The sequence below is a fragment of the Monodon monoceros genome, unplaced genomic scaffold (genome assembly GCF_005190385.1).
Source record: "Monodon monoceros isolate NGI ecotype Baffin Bay Population unplaced genomic scaffold, NGI_Narwhal_1 Super_Scaffold_10, whole genome shotgun sequence".
Taxonomy (NCBI): domain Eukaryota; kingdom Metazoa; phylum Chordata; class Mammalia; order Artiodactyla; family Monodontidae; genus Monodon; species Monodon monoceros.
Genome location: NW_021703766.1, coordinates 47990237 through 48011867, shown reverse-complemented (window position 1 = coordinate 48011867; position 21631 = coordinate 47990237). Strand labels below are relative to the sequence as shown.

Genomic DNA, 21631 nt, shown 5'->3' with positions numbered 1-21631 from the left:
CAGTAAGCTGGGATGAAGTGAGAGAGTGGCATGGACTTATATACACTACCAAATGTAAAATAGATAGCTAGTGGGAAGCAGCCGCATAGCACAGGGAGATCAGCTCTATGCTTTGTGTCCACCTAGAGGGGTAGGATAGGGAAAGTGGGAGGGAGACGCAAGAGGGAGGAGATATGGGGATATATGTATACGTATAGCTGATTCACCTTGTAATACAGCAGAAATGAACACACCATTGTAAAGCAATTATACTCCAATAAAGATGTTTAAAAAATTAGGACATTTCATATTAGGCCATTTAATAAATATTTTTCAAAATGTGAACTGCAAAAAAAAAGTCTAATCAGGCCTTTAGATTTAAATTTTACTTGATAGGAAACACATAGGCTAGAAAAAGAAATTATTTAATGACACAAAAAATAAACAATGGAGTGAAACTGAGCAGGACCCTCTGGGGTCCTCCTGGGCACAAATGCTTTTCTGTCATCCCCATCCCCCCCTTTGTCAGTTTTTGAAAACTTTCATAATAAAAAGCTACAAAATATATTCCCTGCCTAGGAGAAAAACCATGGTTTCCTGGTTCACTTGGCTTATTCACTCACCAGACACTATTTATATCAGGAGCAGAATAGAAATATATACTGAAATGTCTGAAGCCAAATGAATTAGAAAACAATTCAGGATTTTATATATGCACACATCACAATATTAAATTCCCTGCAATGGAACTGCTTTTGTTTGACATAACAACCACTATGTTTTTTTAAAGTGAAGTTCAAGATATTTCGCTTTTACAGCCTAATCGATGTGCGTATAGCCTTTTTGCAAATTCTTAGCATATTGGAATGAACCGCTCATTCCACAGAACCCTCTCAAAAGCCCTTAGGTGCCTTGCTGAATAAAGGAAGCAAAGGAGTCAAAACACTTTATTCCAACCTCTCCCCTCTCCCCAAGACAGACAGCTTGGAAACTGAAGACTGAGACTTCCTATCTACCTTCCCTCCCACAATTTACTGTGTACATTAACATAACTAGTCAGTTTTACTAGCATGCTTTTACTATTCCAGAAGATTCCTGCCCAAATTGCTTGACTGTTCATTAAAGGAACTTCCACAGGCACCCGTCAACTCTTCTATCTCTTTAAAGAACATCAACAGTTTGCACCTGTAGGTTCCTCGCCTACAAAAATCCTTGCTCTTCCCACCAATCCTGGACTGCAGCATCATGACCGTCATGCAATCCCATTCGTCTTTTGCACTGAAAGACGCCGCCTTAAACCACACTTCCAATTCTCAGTGAATTCCAGCCTTGTCTTCCTGGCTCCGCGGACACTGTCAAGGTGCGGAAGCTCTGTGGAGGTGGTGTCACCACGTAGCAATAAACTACGTTTTTGTCTCATTAACAGGTTTTATTGCTGATATTTGGGGAGTCAGCATTGGAGACAAGTTTGAAATCCAGTGTTCCTTAAGTTCTGTGTTAGGCAGTTCCGCCTAGGTCACTTTTACGTTTCCCACTTTTTAGTCTACCCTTTGCCTCCGCTAAAAATGTTGGGTTTTAACTTATTTTCGTAATACAAGCCTCTCTTTTCTCTCTTATACGGCCGCATTTTTTAAAAATTCGCAATTATTGTTACCCGAAAAACTATCTGCTTACGTTATTTTCTCATGAGCTTTAAGAAATGAGTAAAAGAAAAGGAATCTGACAGTTCCACCAACAGTGACTAAATCCGAGCCCGCTCCACAGTCAAAACCCAAGACAGCTGGTGGGAAGAGCGGTTCTGCGAACTTCATTCTGGGAAACGTAGTCCAGGAGGTTCGTGAAATCTGAGGCGCTTCCGCCTGGGGATTCTGGGAAGTGTAGTCCGGGAACTGTGTGTAGCCCGAGGCACTTCCGCTCCGGGAAGGCGAGGTCGGGGCCGAGATTACTCCTAGGGCGGTGAGTTAACCCAGCGTCCCTGTGATCCCTCCGAGCCTTCTCGGCCTCTGCGTGGGGCCACCCGGTCCTCGCTCCTGGGGCAGGGAAGCCGCGGCGAGCGGCGGAGGGCGGGAGGGGGCAGCGGCGGCGGTGTGCGTTCCCTCGGCGAACCTCCCGTGTCGGGGGCGGGCTCGCGTCCTACATTGAGTTTGACGGTCTCCCGCGCTCTCTGCTCCCCCAGCCCTCCTACCGCTACTACGGGCCAGCTCTGTTTCTTGCGGTAAATTATTGAGCGGGTTGCTTAATCTCTCTCTGCCTCAATTTCCTCCGGTTAGTTCCTTCCCAATGATGTTCTTTTGAGGATTAAGTGAGATGATATTTTAAAAGCTTAAGAACAGTGCCTAGTGCCCGGTAAAATGTTGGATGTTACCATAAATTCAGTGATAATACTTAGGCGCCCTGTTGTTGGGAAGCTCCTGCGAGCCTGGGATGGGGTCGGAGCTCCAGCTGCAGACCCATTGTGCCTTCCCTGATCACTGAGGTGGGTTTGTTCTTGGATTTCTGGATTCTTTCTGGACGCTTGTTTAGGAAGGAGAGTTATTTTCAGCTGGATCCTGGGAAAAGTCCTCTGTGGTTTATCCCAGACCGAGAAATGATCGTGGTCACGGCTTTGCACAGTGCCTGCGATGTAGCCAGGCTTCAGTTAAAAACGTTTAGTATTGTGTAACAACCCCGTATTGTTAATTTAAATGCAACACGATTTCTTAGTTTCAGGTTTTTATTAGTCATTGTTTACCTTCATGCAATGCGAGAAGAAACTTCGTTCTTTCAGCTTAATAACACGTGTAAGTAGTTACACCTGTTAAGGGAAAAAAAACCCGTGGCAATTTAACGTTCATTAACAACAGCACAAATCACCTGTGAGACCACCAGTCAGAATTAGGCTTTTTTTGGAGAGTAAGGGTAAGTAAAGGGACAGAGTCATCATTTCTGAAGTCTGTGTTTCCTAAGATTCATGTTCTGTAAAGCGGATTCGCAAAGGCAGTTTTATCAATCTTAAGAGCACCTACTTGTCTGAAGCTGCAGGAGGGAATTCTGGCATTATTATACCCATTTACAGGTAGACTGGATTGAGGCACAGAGAGATTAATAACTTGCTCAAGGTTTATGCGACTAGTAAGTAGAAAGTGATAAGTAGAAATAACAGAATTTGAACCCAGGCATTTTGGCCCTGATGTCAAAAGCTCAGCTTCTCTGTACACGGGTGTGGAGTTGAATCTCAGAGACAGAGTTTTGGGTGAAGTAGAAAAGGATAGCTTTATTACTTTGCCAGGCAAAGGGGGACACGGTGCGCTCCTGCCTCGAAAAACTGTGTCCCCACTTGGAGAGGGTAGTGGGAAGTTTTATAGTAATTTTTCAAGAAGGGCGTGATCAGCTCGTGGACCTTCTCCTGATGAGTTGGCGGTGAGGTAAGTGGGAGTCGGCATCATCAACCTTCAGGTTCCAACTGGTCTGGGGTCTACATGCTTGTGGGCACCATACCATCATTAACTTCTCCCACCTGGAGGGGGTTTCAGTATCTGCAAAACAGCTCAAAGACATTGTTGTGTGTATCCATTGGTGGGGAAGCAGGACCTTGCCCCAAGGCTGCACTATTTTTTCTCTCGACTGTTTGTTTCTCCCTAGTCTCGCATCCCCTCCCTTCCCTAATGAACAGCTGCTTGAATCTGCCCGTTGGAACTCAGGGTCATGGAGGCTGAATGAAGGCTATTTCCTGTAGTCAAAGAAATGGGGGACACAGAAAGGCTTTGTGCCCAGGAGCCCCACAGGGCCCTGCTCGGTATCAGCCCCATTAAGTTGTTGGTACTTCCCGTCTGCCTCTCATTTCCTCTAATAGCCAGCCTCAGGAATACTCTGGGAGCTACAAGAAACATGTGGGTGAGGGCTGTTTATGGATTGTTCATGAACTAAGGCAGCTGGCCGAGGAGGCCCAGGGGAAGCTGGAATCCAGCCCCTGTTCTCACTGGGTTATGTTGTCACTGCATTTGCCTAGAGAAAGGGGCCCCTCTTCCAGATCACACGAAGTACCACGTGGACTAGCACAGTTCCCAGTATCTCTCTCATGATGGCTTTCTTTCCCTTCCCCAGTTTTGCCTTCCCAGAACTCGGCCTTTCCCCAGCAGGAAGAGGAAAAAAATGACCAAATTCCAGGTAAGTCAGGTTTGCTTTTCTGTTTCTTAAAATGACATCTCATTTCACAAAGACTTTACACATTTTTCTCCTGCTCGGGAAGGGTAAAGGGAACCAAAGGCACTTGAGGAACTGTTGTATGGCGGCCCCTTGCTTTTTGTTTATTTCCACATAATGATGTGAAAATTAATAATTTTTTAAAATAAAAATGTTCCCATAATCAATTACACTCCAATATAAAACAAAAAGTTAAAAAAATAAATTCATTACCCCCCCAAAAAAAACAGTTCCCACGTTATAAACATGTTTACAAATCAGTTTTCATTTTCTCACATTCCTTTTCATTAGCATTTACATGTGTTGATTTGTAATCACAGTTTTCAATACCATTTTGGATTTTTATTTTTTAAATTTATTTAATTTTGCTTTTTGGCCACGTTGGGTCTTCGTTGCTGCACGCGGCCTTTCTCTAGTTGTGGTGAGCAGGGGCTACTCTTCCTTGACATGCACAGGCTTCTCATTGTGGTGGCTTCTCGTTGTGGAGCATGGGCTCTAGGCATGCAGGCTCAGTAGTTGTGGCTCACGGGCTCAGTAGTTGTGGCTCACGGGCTCTAGAGTGCAGGCTCAGTAGTTGTGGCGCACGGGCTTAGTTGCTCCGCGGCTTGTGGGATCTTCCTGGACCAGGGCTTGAACCCGTGTCCCCTGCCTTGGCAGGCGGATTCTTAACCACTGCGCCACCAAGGAAGCCCCACATTTTGGATTTTTTAAATTGTATAGCTCCCACAATTTAAAAGGTCACATCATTTTCCATAGTTTACCTAGTATTTTTTTCTATTGTCCATATTTATGTGGTTAATGAATTTTCCCATTTTAAGATGTTTGCAGTGACCATTTTCCTACATATAACCTTTCTTCCCAAACAGGAATTCTGAGAGTTCTGCCATTTTCTTCCTAAAAGTTTGGGAACTCAATTGTTTTCTCATGGGGAGCCTCACGTTTTGTGGCTGGAATGTCTAAAGCATGGTTTCGTGCAGCAGAGTCAAGCTGATACTGAACTAAGAGAAAATAATTTTGTTTTCAAACAAGAACTAGATTCTTTAATTCTAAGTTACACCACGTATGTATTATAGTTAAGTTCCTGTTTTGTTCACTGCCATGTTAGTATATTTTAAAGAGGTACACACTGATTTTGAAAAGTCTAGTAGCAGCGGGGACTTGCCAGGCATTTACTTCATGAAGCAGCTGTGTAAGGATACAGATGGTCTTATCTGCATTTTAACAGAAACAGATTTGTGAACTTTCAGATACCTGTGAAAATCCACTCAATCCCCAGCTGACACTGAAGTTTCCATTGCCCGAGCCAGGACTTTCAGGTGTCCAATGAGGATGAGTGGAGAGACCCAGAAGAAGAGACTGCTCCACATGGGGCCCTGAGGCCACGTTGTATTTATGCCTGGCGTGGCTGGAGGACTCCAAAAATAACACTGCCCTCAGTTTGTTCCTTTTCTTAGTGCCTGTCTCTTCTATGCCAGATGTGTCAACTAGTTGTTTAATACACATATGCTCAGGACTCCAGTCAGAACAAATGTCGAGATGGGCTAAGTCTTTAGAGAAATTTTTTTTTTTTTTTTTTTTGGCTGAGCAGCTTGTGGGATCTTAGTTCCCTGGCCAGGGATTGAACCCGGGACCCTGGCAGTGGAAGCACTGAGTCCTAACCACTGGCCTGCCAGGGAATTCCCTAGAGAAATAATTTTAATTGTCATAAAGGAAAACACCATATGCTAAGGCATGAGACACAGGAAACAGGAGTGAGGGGTGAAGGTGGGAATTTGTACATGCTAGAAAAGGCGTAATATTCTTCATAGGAATCCTACTGATGCATTAGCTACCTCAGTAGGATTACAAGCAAGGCAAATGAACAAGCGATATGTGGGGGGAAAATATTGAAAGCGATGTTTTGATGAAGTTAAATAAATGGACATTTTTAAAAAGAGCTGTTTTTATCACTTACCAAATTACCCAAGATTTAAGAAGTAAGATAGGGCTTCCCTGGTGGCGCAGTGGTTGAGGGTTCGCCTGCCGATGCAGGGGACACGGGTTCGTGCCCCGGTCCTGGAGGATCCCACATGCCGCGGAGCAGCTGGGCCCGTGAGCCATGGCCGCTGAGCCTGCGCATCCGGAGCCTGTGCTCCGCAACGGGAGGGGCCACAACAGTGAGAGGCCAGCATACCGCAAAAAAAAAAAAAAAGTAAGATAATGTCCAGTTTGGGCCGGAGTATGGAGAATCAGGAACACTTTTGATCTGTGACGGGAAGAGTTAATTGGGAGAATTGCCATTTTACTAGCAAAGGTGCATATTTTTTTTGACAGTGCAGTTGCCACTTCTTGGAATTTAGCTTAAGGAAATAATCAGACAAGTTGGCTAAGATCTATGTGAAAATGCGTTTTTTGCAGCATTATTAGTAAGTTTAAAGTCTTAAGTTACTGTATTGTTTAATTATTTGGAATGGTTAAATGTATATTTTTTCACTTTTATGAAATACCATGCAGCTGTGAATAATGATGATAATAATAATAGTGATGGCTGACAGTTTTTGAGTATCTAACGTGATACTCTCTGGAGGTCCAAGTGGTTAAGACTCCACGCTTCCACTGAATGGGGCACAGGTTCAATCCCTGGTCGGGGAACTAAGATCCCGCATGCTGTGCAACGAGGCGGGGGTGGGGTTGTGGGAAAAAGTGTCAGATATATCCTAAACCCTTCGCATATTCTCATTTAATCCCATCAAGTACCCTATGATGGTGTGCCCTTGTACAGATGGGGAAATTGAGGTATTGAGAAATTATTGAGGTATTGAGACTTGTCCGAGGTCACAAAGGTAGTAATGGACAGAGCCTTAGAGTGTGAACTGAGGCAGTCAGTCTCCAAAGCCTGTGCTCTTAACCTTGACACTGAATGCTGCCACAGTTGACAGGTACAGCGTGTACCTGGGACAGAATGAACTACCTACCTGCCCCCACGGAGGTACTGAAGGCTGTTTAGATTGGCAGTCATTGACAAAACAGTGGTACTGCCCAGTGAGAGAAGGAGAAAGGCACTATTATTGTAAATACCGTTGGGACTAAATTAACTCAACATTTCTTACAAAATTTGGCACTTTCAGTGAAATTGTAAAATGCATGTATGCCTTGATGTAACCGTGACAGTTCTAGAGACACAGCTCTATAAAGGGCACCATGTTGCACGTATATAAGGTTTTAAGATTTTTTTTTGTCGTTCCTTCCTCCACCAACCCCACCACTCCAGCATCTTTGGTGTGACTGTGGAAGGGGAAGAGGAGACGGTGTCCTAAGAAGAGTGGTTCAGGTCGCTTAGAACCTGGAACGGCCTCCCACGTGCCTCCTCCACCTTCCCAGTGCTGCCCTGCTCCCAGGGGCGGTTGCTTGTAAGATTAAGGCTACATGTGTTTGGTGTCGTAGGAGGCGGTCACCTTCAAGGACGTGGCCGTGACCTTCACGGAGGAAGAGCTGGGGCTGCTGGACTCCACCCAGAGGAAGCTGTACCGAGAGGTGATGCTGGAGAACTTCCGGAACCTGCTCTCAGTGGGTGAGGACGGGCGCCCTCCCTGTGACTTGGCATCATTCCCCATGGGCCGGGTTTCCCAACCTCGGTACTACTGCCTTTTGGGGCCAGATGGTTTCTTTGTCATGGGGACTCTCCTGTGCATTATAGGATGTTTAGTAGCATCCCTGGCCTCTGCCCGTGACTTCCAGGCTTTGGGACTCCTTAGAGACCCAGAGTTTTCCAGTCCCTTTGGAGCATAGAGACAAGATGTTTCTAGTCTTTGTTCCAAGGCAAACGTTTGTCTTTTGTAACTGCACTATAAGTGAACAGTTGAGCTTGGCTGCACCTGGCTCCTTATTTCATATTATATCTTTTTTTTTCATCCCAATCTCCTGATTTATCCCTCTCTCCCCCACTTTCATACCTTTTTTAATTTTTTTAAATTAACTTTTATTGGAGTATAGTTGCTTTACATATTACATATTTTTTAAATTGGTGGGTCATGATCCATTGGTGGGCATGAAATTAATTTAGTACTAAGTCTTGTAATAATGTAGAATAAAGTAGCAGTGTCAGAGCTCCTTAGCAAGAACGGTGCACATCATAGCAATAACTGCAGCGCTTGCAGTAAATATAGTGAGACTCTGCAAAGGACGTGATGACACAGGTCATTTAGTCTTTTGTTTCAGTGATTCGTGGGGGTAGTCATGTGTTTCCAACGAGAATGTATTTCTCACAACAGGTCTGATCAAAAATGTTCAATAAACTTTGGGGGAGGGGCGGAGCCTTCCGTCATGGGATTGGAACCAAAATTGTTCAGTACTTTTTTCCCTTTAATGTTTTCTCAGGGCACCAGTCCTCCAAGCCAGATATGATATCCCAGTTGGAGAGAGAGGAAAAACTTTGGATGACGGAGGTCCAGACCCAGATAGGTGGGCATTCGGGTGAGGACCTCGCTGCCAGAGTCCCATTATCCTGCCTCTGTTCTGGATAATCTGTCTCTTCTCTGTACAGCAGGCAAAGAGGCCCTTTGAAAACCTCAGTCACGTCACACTCCTCTACTTCAGGCCCTCCCCTGTCTCCCCATTTCACTCAGAATAAAATCCAACGTATTTAAGGGACCCCTGTAGTGGTGTCCGTTCACCCAGCCTTAACGGTCTGCATTTTTCTCCTGTCATTTCCCCCTGCCTTGCCCTCTGCCAGCCTCACTGGTTCCTCAAATATGAGGATTACGCTTGTGCGTGAGGACCTTTTCCTCTCTTTTCTCTGGCTGGGAGGCTGCTACCCCACAAACCTCCAAACCCTCTCTCTTATTCATTCATGTCTCTGCTCGGAAGTTCATCTCACCTACAGCCTTCCTTGACCACCCCTTTTAAAATACCATCTTCACTCCATCACCTTCATTTGTGTCTAAGTACGACACCTCCAGACTTCCTAGTATATATATATATATTTTTTTTTAATTGTAGAAAATCTTAACAAAATTTATCATTTTAATCGTCTTTAAGTATACACTTCAGTGGTGTTAAGTACATTCACACTGTTGTACAACCATCAACACTCTTCATCTCCAGAACCTTTTCATCTTCCCAAACAGAAACTGTCCCCATTAAACAAGTCCTCGTTCTCTCCTTACCCGCAGGCCCTAGTAACCGCTGTTCTACCTTCTGTCTGTCATACAGTATTTGTCCTTTTGTGTCTGGCTTATTGCACTTAGCATGGTATCTTCGAGGTTCGTCCATGTTACGGTGTGTCAGAATTTCCTTTTTTAAGGCTGAATAATACCGCATTGTATGTATGTAGCACATTTTCTTCATCTGTCGATGGACATTTGGGTTGTTCGCAACCTTTTGGTTATTGTGAATAATGCTGCTGTGAACGTGGGTGTCCAGATATCTGTTTAAGTCTCTGCTTTTCATTCTTTCGTGTATATACCCCGGGTAGAAATGCTGGATCATGTGGTAATTCTCTAATTTTTTGAGACACTGCCATACTTTTTTCCATAGTAGCTGCAGCATTTTACATTCCCACCAGGAATGCAGAAGGGTTCCAGTTTGTAGCATCCTCACCAATACTTGTTTTTTGTTTGTTTTTTATAGTAGCCATCCTAATGGCTATGAAGTGGTATCCCATTGTTTTTGATTTGCATTTTTCTAATGATTCGTGATGTTTAGCATCTTTTTATATTCTTATTGGCCACGTGTTTATCTTCTTTGGAGAAATGTCTGTGCAAGTCTTTTGCTTGTTTTTGAATCAGGGTGTTTGTTGTTTTTAGGAGTTCTTTGTGTATTTTGAATATCCCTCATCAGGTATATGATTTACAAGTATTTTCTCTCATTCTGTGTGTGGCCTTTTTACTTTATGGAGAAGGTCCTTTTTTTTTTTCGGTATGCGGGCCTCTCACTGTTGTGGCCTCTCCCGTTGTGGAGCACAGGCTCCGGACGCGCAGGCTCAGCGGCCATGGCTCACGGGCCCAGCCGCTCCGCAGCATGTGGGATCTTCCCGGACCAGGGCACAAACCCGTGTCCCCTGCATCGGCAGGTGGACTCTCAACCACTGCACCACCAGGGAAGCCCGGAGAAGGTCTTTTAATGCACAAAAGTTTTTAATTTTCATGACGTGAAATTTGTCCATTTTTTTTGTTGTCGCCTGTGCCTTTGGTGTCATATCTAAGAAACCATTGCCAACTCCAACGTCATGCAGCTTTTACTGTTTTCTTCTAGGGGGTTTATAATTTTAGCTCTTATGTTTAGGTCTGATGCATTTTGAGTTGATTTTTGTATATGGTGTAAGGAGGGGTCCAACCTCATTCCTCTGCATGTGAATATCCAGCTTTCCCAGAACCATTTGTTGAAAAGATGGTCCTCTCCCCATTGAATGGTCTTGGCCCCCTTGTGCAAAATCATTTGACCGTCTATTCAGTGGTTTATTTCTGGGCTCTCTGGTCTGTTGCCTTGGTCTGTTTGTATGTCTGTCTTGATGCCAATACCACACTTTTGATTAGCTTTATAAGTTTTAAAATCAGGGTGTGAGTCCACCAGCTTCTTTCTAATTTTTCAGGATTGTTTTGGCTATTTGGGTTCCCTCGAGATTCCATATGAACTTTAGGATGAGTTTTCCTATTTGTGTGTTGGGATTTTGACAGGGATTGATTTGAATCTGTAGATCCCTTTAGGTAGCATTGACAAAGTAATATTAGATCTCCCTGTCCGTGAACATGAGATGTCACTCCATTTTTTTAATGTCTTTAATTTCTTTTACCAGTGTTTTGTAGCTTTCAGTGTACAAGCCTTTCACCTCCTTGGTTCATTCCTAAGTATTTTATTCTTTTTGACGCTATTGTAAATGGAATTGTTTTATTTCGTTTTCAAATTGTTCATTGTGTATAGAAATGCAATTTTTTTAAATTGAAGTGTAGTTGATTTACAGTGTTAATTTACTGCTGTAGAGCAAAGTGATTCAGTTATACATGTATATACATTCTTTTTTTTTTAATATTCTTTTCCATTATGGTTTATCACAGGGTACTGAATATATCAATAGTTCTCTGTGCTATATAGTAGGACCTTGCTGTTTATCCATTCTATATATAATAGTTTGCATCTGCTAATCCCAACCTCCCACTCCATCCCTTCCCCACCCCTCCGCCTTGGCAACCACCAATCTGTTCTCTGTGTCTGTCATTCTGTTTCATAGATAGGTTCTTTTTTTTTATAGGTTCATTTGTGTCATTTTTTAGATTCCACATATAAGTGATATCGTATGGTATTTGTCTTTCTCTTTCTGTCTTACTTCACTTAGTATGATAATCTCTAGTTCCATCCACGTTGCTGCAAATGGCATTATTTCATTCTTTTTTATGGCTGAGTAGTATTCCATTGTGTACATATACCACATCTTCTTCATCCAGTCATCTGTTGATGGACATTTAGGTTGTTGCCATGTCTTGGCTATTGTGAATAGTGCTGCTGTGAACATAGGGGTGCGTGCATCTTTTTGAATTGTAGTTTTGTCTGGATGTATGTGCAGGAGTGGGATCGCTGGATCATATGGCAACTCTGTTTTTAGTTTTCTGAGGAACTTCCATACTGTTTTCCACAGTGGCTAGAAATGCAACTAATTTTTGTATGTTGACATTGTATCTTGCTACTTTTAATTCATTTGCTGGTTTTAACAGTTTTTTGTGTGTGGAATCCGTATTCCCAGCCAGGCAGTCATCTTCTCTGCCATTTATCTTGTCCTCTCTGTCCCTCTCCCCTGATACTTAAACAATCACATGACCTAGGTGAAGTTTTCTGGTAGACATTTCAAATGTGATATTTATAGACGTCACAGATGCAGCTGTGTAGACAAGGAGAATCTGTGTAGGAAAAGAGAAGAAATTACTGAAATGAACCATCTGCAATTCTGAGTAAGTTTAATTTGTGTAATTTGGTATTACTCTGAACTCATTTATCATAAGTATTAGAAGAAACACCTTGGCAATTCAGGGTTAGGACTCTGCACTTTCACCGCTGAGGGCCCAGGTTTAATCCCTGGTTGGGGAACTAAGATCCTGCAAGCTGCCCAGCACAGCCGAAAAAAAGACGAAGCACCTTATACATTTAATCCTTGCAATAGTCCTGACCACCTGGGTGATTATCTGTTTTTTATGGGATGAAACTTATGCCTTTGAAAATGTCATATAGCTTGTAAGTGGGTGAGTCAGGCCTTAAAGCCTGTTTGCTCTTAGTAGAGGCGCTGATTTAAACCTGTTAACGTTTTTGTGGACCCCAAACTGCCAATGTGCCATTTTCCTGCAAGTGCAGCATCTACTACAGGAGTGGAAGAATTTCAAAAACGTATAAAACGTAGAAAGTTAGTTAATCCTGAAATTGGGTATGTGCTTCATTAAGATAATCATGTAATAAACCACCAACCTGGGGGCGTACGTGTTAAAAAAAAAAATGATCTAATGGGATCCCATGTGTAACCCCACAGCTGAGTTGTTTTAACATTCATCATGTTTTTTATTGAAAATTGAACTGACGATTTAAAAAGTTAATTCTCTGCTTCTCCGCCTTCCCCACATACACACACCATCTGGATGATCTGGTTTTTCTCCTTTCCGTGGCTTTAAACGTTTTATTTTGGAAATATTAAAATGCAAAAGTAATGAAAATAGTATAGCATAGTCTGTATATTCATACCGTCTCAACAGCCGTCACTTTCTGCCATTCCCGTTTTACGTATCCTCCCACTCCTTTTTTGCTGGAGTGTGTCACCCACAGATACATCAGTGTCTGTCCACAGCAAGAACTCACCTCATGCCTATCCTATGATCAGTATGGATGCATGTATATTTATTTTTACTTTGGGTTATATCCAACATGGCATTGTTTATTTTGCTGTCAAATTGTTCCTGCTTTGACCATTGGGAGCTCTTTCAGGTTGGCTCCTATACCCCTGTGCCTTGCCCCATCCTTTTGTTTTTGGAGCGTTTCCTTTCCTTCTGACTCTACAAAGTCCTCCCTGTCATCTTGTATTTTTCTTACCCAGCCTTAGAATCAGCCATCTGCCCAAGGACTCCTGGTTCCTTTTAGTGGAGAATAGTATAATATTTGTGCACTAATCAAAATGCTTTTTAGTCAAAATGCTTCTTAATCAACCTTACTGAGAAACAACTTACATAAAGTAAAATTCACCCTTTTTGAAAATTTATAATTTGAGAGTTACAGAAATGGTACGTAGATAGTGTAGAAAGCTCCCGCAAGTGCCTCACCTGGTTTGCCCACTGTTAACACCCTCCCTGACCAAGGTAAATTTGTCAAAACTACAAATTTCACGTTGGTATAGTACTTTTTAGAATCTAATTGGCCCTATCAAGCAATTCTTTTTTAATTTTTTAAATTTATTGAAGTAGAGTTGATTTACAATGTTGTGTTCATTTCTTCTGTACAACAAAGTGATTCAGTTATATGTATACGTTCTTTTTCATTGTGGTCTATCACAGGATATTGAATATAGTTCCCTGTGCTATACAGTAGGACCTTGTTGTTTATCCATCCTATGTATAATAGTTCGCAGGCAGTTCTTGAATAGAGCAGCATTCTACCTAGCAATTACAAGGGCCCCCCAAGGAGCTGTACAAAATGGAAGGTTTTTTATAGGCAGAAAGGGGGTGGGGGAAGGAAGTTGTTAGCAAAAGAAAAGAAATGTTTTAGGCCAGCTCATCTTTTTAGGGAGGCATGCGTCTTCTTATGCAGGTTACCTCACTGGTGCTGATGTGGAGATTTCAGAGTGTCTGTTTAAAGGTCACCTTCCTGAGAGGGGTTGAAACTGCAGTTAGGTCTTGGTTTGCTGTCATGGGGGCAGATGACCCCATTTGGGGCTTGTTATTTCTTAACCTTTCCCCCTTTTAATCAAAGTCTCAACTTATCTGGGAGATGTCATCAAAATGTAAGGCTTTAATGCCATTCTCCGCTACTGCCCTGTGATTCTTGCAACTTTGTTGATCCCTGACGTGGAGTCCATAGGTCGTGGTTTTATTTAATCCCCGTGACATTCACAGGTCATGGGTTCCAGATACATAATCCTTAAGTCAGTCACTCTTCTTCCTTTTCCTTGTAAATTTTTTTTAAAATGTATTTATATTATTTTTGGCTGCATTGGATCTTCGCTGCAGTGCGCAGGCTTCATTGTGGTGGCTTCTCTTGTTGTGGAGCACAGGCTCTAGGCGTGTGGGCTTCAGTAGCTGTAGCATGTGGGCTCAGTAGCTGTGGCTTGCGGGCTCTAGAGCGCAGGCTCAGTAGTTGTGGTGCATGGGCTTAGTTGCTCCGCGGCATGTGGGATCCTCCCGGACAAGGGCTTGAACCCGTGTCCCCTGCATTGGCAGGCGGATTCTTAACCACTGCACCACCAGGGAAGCCTCTCTTCTTCCTCTTCTGATGTTCTCATCTTAGGGAAATCATATGCTTGGCAGTCAGCAGCTGTGAACACGCATTTAAAGCTTTTGAGAGAATCCCATGAGCCAGAGTGATTTTTTTTCTTTTTATAACTATATGCAGGATAATTCCCTCTGTTTGGATATGCTTGGAACCATGGTCCCCAAGACCCAAACCAGTCAAAATCAAGTAAGTCAAAGAAATGCCATTGAAAGAGTCTTTTTTTTTCTTTTTAAATATTTTTTAAAAATTATTTATTTTTTAACATCTTTATTGGAGTATAATTGCTTTACAATGGTGTGTTAGTTTCTGCTTTATAACAAAGTGAAACAGCTATACATATATCCCCATATCTCCTCCCTCTTGCATCTCCTTCCCACCCTCCCTATCCCACCCCTCTAGGTGGTCACAAAGCACTGAGCTGATCTCCCTGTGCTATGTGGCTGCTTCCCACTAGCTGTCTGTTTTACATCTGGTAGTATATATAAGTCCATGACACTCTCTCACTTCGTCCCAGCTTACCCTTCCCCTTCCCTGTGTCCTCAAGTCCATTCTCTACGTCTGCGTCTTTATTCCTGTCCTGCCCCTAGGTTCTTCAGAAGCTTTTTTTTTTTTAGATTCCTTATATATGTGTCAGCATACAGTATTTATTTTTCTGTTTCTGACTTACTTCACTCTGTATGACAGTCGCTGGGTCCATCCACCTCACTACAAATAACTCAATTTGGTTTCTTTTTATGGCTGGGTAATATTCCGTTGTATAAATGTGCCGCATCTTCTTTATCCATTCATCTGTCGATGGACACTTGGGTTGCTTCCATGTCCTGGCTATTGTAAATAGAGCTGCAATGAACATTGTAGTACATGACTCTTTTTGAATTATGGTTTTCTCAGGGTATATGCCCAGTAGTGGGATTGCTGGGTCGTATGGTAGTTCTATTTTTATTTTTTTTAACGAACCTCTATACTGTTCTCTGTAGTGGGTGTATCAATTCACATTCCCACTAACAGTGCAAGAGGGTTCCCTTTGCTCCACACCATCTCCAGCATTTATGGTTTGTAGACTTTTTGATGATGGCCATTCTGACTGGTGTGAGGTGATACCTCATTGTAGTTTGATTCACATTTCTCTAGTGATTAGTGATGTTGAGCATCCTTTCATGTGTTTGTTGGCAATCTGTGTATCTTCTTTGGAGAAATGTCTGTTTAGGTCTTCTGCCCATTTTTGGATTGGGTTGTTTGTTTTTTTGATATTGAGCTGCATGAGCTGCTTGTAAATTTTGGAGATTAATCCTTTGTCAGTTGCTTCACTTGCAAATATTTTCTCCCATTCTGAGGGCTGTCTTTTCGTCTTGTTTATGGTTTCCTTTGCTGTGCAAAAGCTTTTAAGTTTCATTAGGTCCCACTTGTTTATTTTTGTTTTTATTTACATTTCTCTAAGAGGTGGGTCAGAAAGGATCTTGCTGTGATTTGTGTCATAGAGTGTTCTGCCTATGTTTTCCTCTAAGAGTTTTATAGTGTCTGACCTTACATTTAGGTCTTTAATCCATTTTGAGTTTATTTTTGTGTATGGTGTTAGGGAGTGTTCTAATTTAATTCTTTTAAAAAATTATTTATTTTAATTTTGGCTTTGTTGGGTCTTTCTCTGTTACTGTGCGTGGGCTTTCTCTAGTTGCGGTGAGTGGGGGCTACTGTTTGTTGCAGTGCACAGGCTTCTCATTGTGGTGGCTTCTCTTGTTGCAGAGCACAGGCTCTAGGTGCACAGGCTTCAGTAGTTGTGGTGCACGGGCTTAGTTGCTCCGTGGCATGTGGTGTCTTCCCAGACCAGGGCTCGAATCTGTGTCCCCTGCATTGGCAGGCAGATTCTAACTACTGTGCTACCAGGGAAGCCCCTAATTTCATTCTTTTACATGTAGCTGTCCAGTTTTCCCAGCACCACTTATTGAAGATGTCTTTTCTCCATTGTATATTCTTCCCTCCTTTATCAAAAATAAGGTAACCATATGAGCGTGGGCTTATCTCTGGGCTTTCTATCCTGTTCCATTGATCTATATTTCTGTTTTTGTGCCAGTACCATACTGTCTTGATTACTGTAGCTTTGTAGTATAGTCTGAGGTCGGGGAGCCTGATTCCTCCAGCTCCGTTTTTCTTTCTCAAGATTGCTTTGGCTATTCGGGGTCTTTTGTGTTTCCATACAAATTGTGAAATTTTTTGTTCTAGTTCTGTGAAAAATGCCATCAGTAGTTTGATAGGGATTGCATTGATCTGTAGATTGCTTTGGGTAGTATAGTCGTTTTCACAATGTCGATTCCTCCAATCCAAGAACATGGTATATCTCTCCATCTGTTTGTATCATCTTTAATTTCTTTCATCAGTGTCTTATAGTTTTCTGCATACAGATCTTTTGTCTCCTTAGGTAGATTTATTCCTAGGTATTTTATTTTTTGTTGCAATGGTAAATGGGAGTGTTTCCTTAATTTCTTTTTCTGATCTTTGCTTGTTAGTGTATAGGAATGCCAGAGATTTCTGTGCCTTAATTTTGTATCCTGCTACTTTACCAGATTCATTGATTAGCTCTAGTAGTTTTCTGGTAGCATCTTTAGGATTCCCTATGTATAGTATCATGTCATCTGCAAACAGTGACAGCTTCTTCTTTTCCAATTTGGATTCCTTTTATTTCTTTTTCTTCTCTGATTTCTGTGGCTAGGACTTCCAAAACTATGTTGAATAATAGTGGTGAGAGTGGACAGCCTTGTCTTGTTCTTGTTCTTAGAGGAAATGGTTTCAGTTTTTCACCATTGAGAATGACGTTGGCTGTGGGTTTGTCATATATGGCCTTTATTATGTTGAGGTAAGTTCGCTCTGTGCCTACTTTCTGGAGGGTTTTTATCATAAATGGGTGTTGAATTTTGTCAAAAGCTTTTTCTGCATCTATTGAGATGATCATATGGTCTTTCTCCTTCAGTTTGTTAATATGGTTTATCACATTGATTGATTTGCGTATATTGAAGAATCCTTGCACTCCTGGGATAAACCTCACTTGGTCATGGTGTATGATCCTTTTAATGTGCTTTTGAATTCTGTTTGCTAGTATTTTGTTGAGGATTTTTGCATCTGTGTTCATCAGTGATATTGGCCTGTTCTTTCTCTGAGACATCTTTGTCTGGTTTTGGTGTCAGGGTGATGGTGGCCTCGTAGAATGAGTTTGGGAGCGTTCCTCCCTCTGCTATATTTTGGAAGAGTTTGAGAAGGATACGTGTTAGCTCTTCTCTAAATGTTTGATAGAATTCGCCTGTGAAGCCATCTGGTCCTGGGCTTTTGTTTGTTGGAAGATTTTTAATCACAGTTTCAATTTCAGTGCTTGTGATTGGTCTGTTCATATTTTCTATTTCTCCCTGATTCAGTCTTGGCAGTTTGTGCATTTCTAAGAATTTGTCCATTTCTTCCAGATTGTCCATTTTATTGGCATAGAGTTGCTTGTAGTAATCTCTCATGATCTTTTTTATTTCTGCAGAGTCAGTTGTTACTTCCCCTTTTTCATTTCTAATTCTATTGATTTGAGTCTTCTCCCTTTTTTTCTTGATGAGTCTGGCTAAGGGTTTATCAATTTTATCTTCTCAAAGAACCAGCTTTTAGTTTTATTGATCTTTGCTATTGTTTCCTTCATTTCTTTTTCATTTATTTCTGATCTGATTTTTATGATTTCTTTCCTTCTGCTAACTTTGGGGTTTTTTTGTTCTTCTTTCTCTAATTGCTTGAGGTGCAAGGTTAGGTTGTTTATTCGAGATGTTTCCTGCTTCTTAAGGTGGGCTTGTATTGCTATAAACTTCCCTCTTAGAACTGCTTTTGCTGCATCCCATAGGTTTTGGGTCGTTGTGTCTCCATTGTCATTTGTTTCTAGGTATTTTTTGATTTCCTCTTTGATTTCTTCAATGATCGTTTCGTTATTAAGTAGTGTATTGTTTAGCCTCCATGTGTTTGTATTTTTTACAGATCTTTTCCTGTAATTGATATCTAGTCTCATGGTGTTGTGGTCAGAAAAGATACTTGATACAATTTCTATTTTCTTAAATTTACCAAGGCTTGATTTGTGACCCAAGATATGATCTATCCTGGAGAATGTTCCATGAGCGCTTGAGAAAAATGTGTATTCTGTTGTTTTTGGATAGAATATCCTATAAATATCAATTAAGCCCATCTTGTTTAATGTATCATTTAAAGCTTGTGTTTCCTTATTTATTTTCATTTTGGATGATCTGTCCATTGGTGAAAGTGGGGTGTTGAAGTCCCCTACTATGAATGTGTTACTGTCGATTTCCCCTTTTATGGCTGTTAGTTTTTGCCTTATGTATTGAGGTGCTCCTATATTGGGTGCATAAATATTTACAATTGTTATATCCTCTTCTTGGATCGATCCCTTAATCATTATGTAGTGTCCTTCTTTGTCTCTTCTAATAGTCTTTATTTTGTCTGATATGAGAATTGCTACTCCAGCTTTCTTTTGTTTTCCATTTGCATGGAATACCTTTTTCCATCCCCTTACTTTCAGTCTGTATGTGTCTCTAGGTCTGAAGTGGGTTTCTTGTAGACAGCATATATATGGGTCTTGTTTTTGTATCTATTCAGCCAATCTGTCTTTTGGTGGGAGCATTTAGTCCATTTACATTTAAGGTAATTATTGATATGTATGTTCCTATTCCCATTTTCTAAATTGTTTTGGGTTCGTTATTATAGGTCGTTTCCTTCTCTTGTGTTTCTTGCCTAGAGAAGTTCCTTTAGCATTGCTGTAAAGCTGGTTTGGTGGTGCTGAACTCTCTCAGCTTTTGCTTGTCTGTAAAGGTTTTAATTTCTCCATCAAATCTGAATGAGATCCTTGCTGGGTAGAGTAATCTTGGTTGCAGGTTTTTCTCCTTCATCACTTTCAGTATGTCTTGCCACTCCCTTCTGGCTTGCAGAGTTTCTGCTGAGAGATCAGCTGTTAACCTTATGGGGATTCTCTTGTATGTTATTTTTCCCTTGCTGCTTTTAATATGCTTTCTTTGTATTTAATTTTTGACAGTTTGATTAATATGTGTCTTGGCGTATTTCTCCTTGAATTTATCCTGTATGGGACTCTCTGTGCTTCCTGGACTTGATTAACTATTTCCTTTCCCATATTAGGGAAGTTTTCAACTATAATCTCTTCAAATATTTTCTCAGTCCCTTTCTTTTTCTCTTCTTCTTCTGGAACCCCTATAATTTGAATATTGGTGCGTTTAATGTTGTCCCAGAGGTCTCTGAGACTGTCCTCAGTTCTTTTCATTCTTTATTCTGCTCTGCAGCAGTTATTTCCACTATTTTATCTTCCAGGTCACTTATCCGTTCTTCTGCCTCAGTTATTCTGCTATTGATCCCATCTAGAGTACTTTTAATTTCATTTATTGTGTTGTTCATCATTGCTTGTTTCATATTTATTTCTTCTAGGTCCTTGTTAAATGTTTCTTGCATTTTGTCCATTCTATTTCCAAGATTTTGGATCATCTTTACTATCATTATTCTGAATTCTTTTTCAGGTAGACTGCCTATTTCCTCTTCATTTGTTAGGCCTGGTGCATTTTTATCTTGCTCCTTCATCTGCTGTGTGTTTTTCTGTCTTCTCATTTTGCTTATCTTACTGTGTTTGGGGGTCTCCTTTTTGCAGGCTGCAGTTTTGTAGTTCCCGTTGTTTTTGATGTCTGTCTCCAGTGGCTAAGGTTGGTTCAGTGGGTTGTGTAGGCTTCCTGGTGGAGGGGACTAGTGCCCGTGTTCAGGTGGATGAGGCTGGATCTTGTCTTTCTGGTGGGCAGGTCCACGTCTGGTGGTGTGTTTTGGCGTGTCTGTGGACTTATTATGATTTTAGGCAGCCTCTCTGCTAATGGGTGGGGTTGTGTTCCTGTTTTGCTAGTTGTTTGGCATAGGTTGTCCAGCACTGTAGCTTGCTGGTCGTTGAGTGAAGCTGGGTGCTGGTGTTAAGATGGAGGTCTCTAGGAGATTTTTGCCATTTGATATTATGTGGAGCTGGGAGGTCTCTTGTTGACCAGTGTCCTGAAGTTGGCTCTCCCACCTCAGAGGCAGAGCTCTGACTCCTGGCTGGAGCAGCAAGAGCCTTTCATCCACACGGCTCAGAATAAAAGGGAGACAAAGTAGAGAGAATTAGTAGAAGTAGGAAGAAAGAAAGGAGGGAAGGAAGGAAGGAAGGAAAGAAGAAAGAAAACGAAGGAAAGAAGGAAAGAAAGGAGGGAGGAAGGAAGGAAAAAAGAAAGAAAGAAGATACAGTAAAATAAAATAAAGTATAATAGTTATTGAATTAAAAAATAATTATTTAGAAAAAAAAGGGATGGATAGAACCTTAGGACAAATGGTGGAAGCAAAGCTATACAGACAAAATCTTACACAGAAGCATACACATACACCTTCACAAAAAGAGGTAAAGGGGAAAAAATCATAAATGTTGCTCTCAAAGCCCACCTCCTCAATTTGGGATGACTCGTTGTCTAGAGGGAAGGAAGGAAAGAAAGAGAGAAAGAGGGAGGGAGGGAGGGAGGAGAGGGGAGAGAGAGAGAGAAAGAAAGTATAATAGAGTTATTAAAATTAATTATTAAGAAAAAAATTTAAAAAAAAAAACAAACAATGGCCGGATAGAACCCTAGGACAAATGGTGGAAGCAAAGCTATACAGACAAGATCTCACACAGAAGCATACACATACACATTCACAAAAAGAGGAAAGGGGGAAAAAAATCATAGATCTTGCTCTCAAAGCCCACCTCCTCAATTTGGGATGACTCGTTGTCTATTCATGTATTCCACAGATGCAGGGTACATCAAGTTGATGTGGAGCTTTTTAATCTGCTGTTTCTGAGGCTGCTGGGAGAGATTTCCCGTTCTCTTCTTTGTTCTCACAGCTCACAGGGGCTCAGCTTTGGATTTGGCCCTGGCTCTGCGTGTAGGTCGCTGGAGGGCGTCTGTTTTTTGCTCAGACAGGACGGGGTTAAAGGAGCCGCTGATTCGGGGGCTCTGGC

At 41.7% G+C, this 21631-nt stretch overlaps 1 protein-coding gene across 9 annotated transcripts in view; it reads left to right on the top strand.

The window, feature by feature from the left end:
* Window positions 1-337: 337 nt before the first annotated feature.
* Window positions 338-21631, top strand: part of LOC114906543 (zinc finger protein 235) — a 46242-nt gene continuing 24948 nt past the window's right edge. For 3 of the 9 annotated variants that reach the window (XM_029241466.1, XM_029241428.1, XM_029241474.1), the window contains exons 1-3: window positions 3439-4125; window positions 7585-7711; window positions 8518-8601. In XM_029241466.1, coding sequence (XP_029097299.1) covers window positions 4111-4125; window positions 7585-7711; window positions 8518-8601 — 226 coding nt within the window. In that variant the 5' untranslated portion in view covers window positions 3439-4110. Of the gene's footprint in view, window positions 1340-1364; window positions 3384-3438; window positions 4126-7584; window positions 7712-8517; window positions 8614-14715; window positions 14782-21631 lie in introns of those variants that run through there. The other 6 variants (XM_029241420.1, XM_029241412.1, XM_029241406.1 and 3 more) reach the window with 6 other exon arrangements.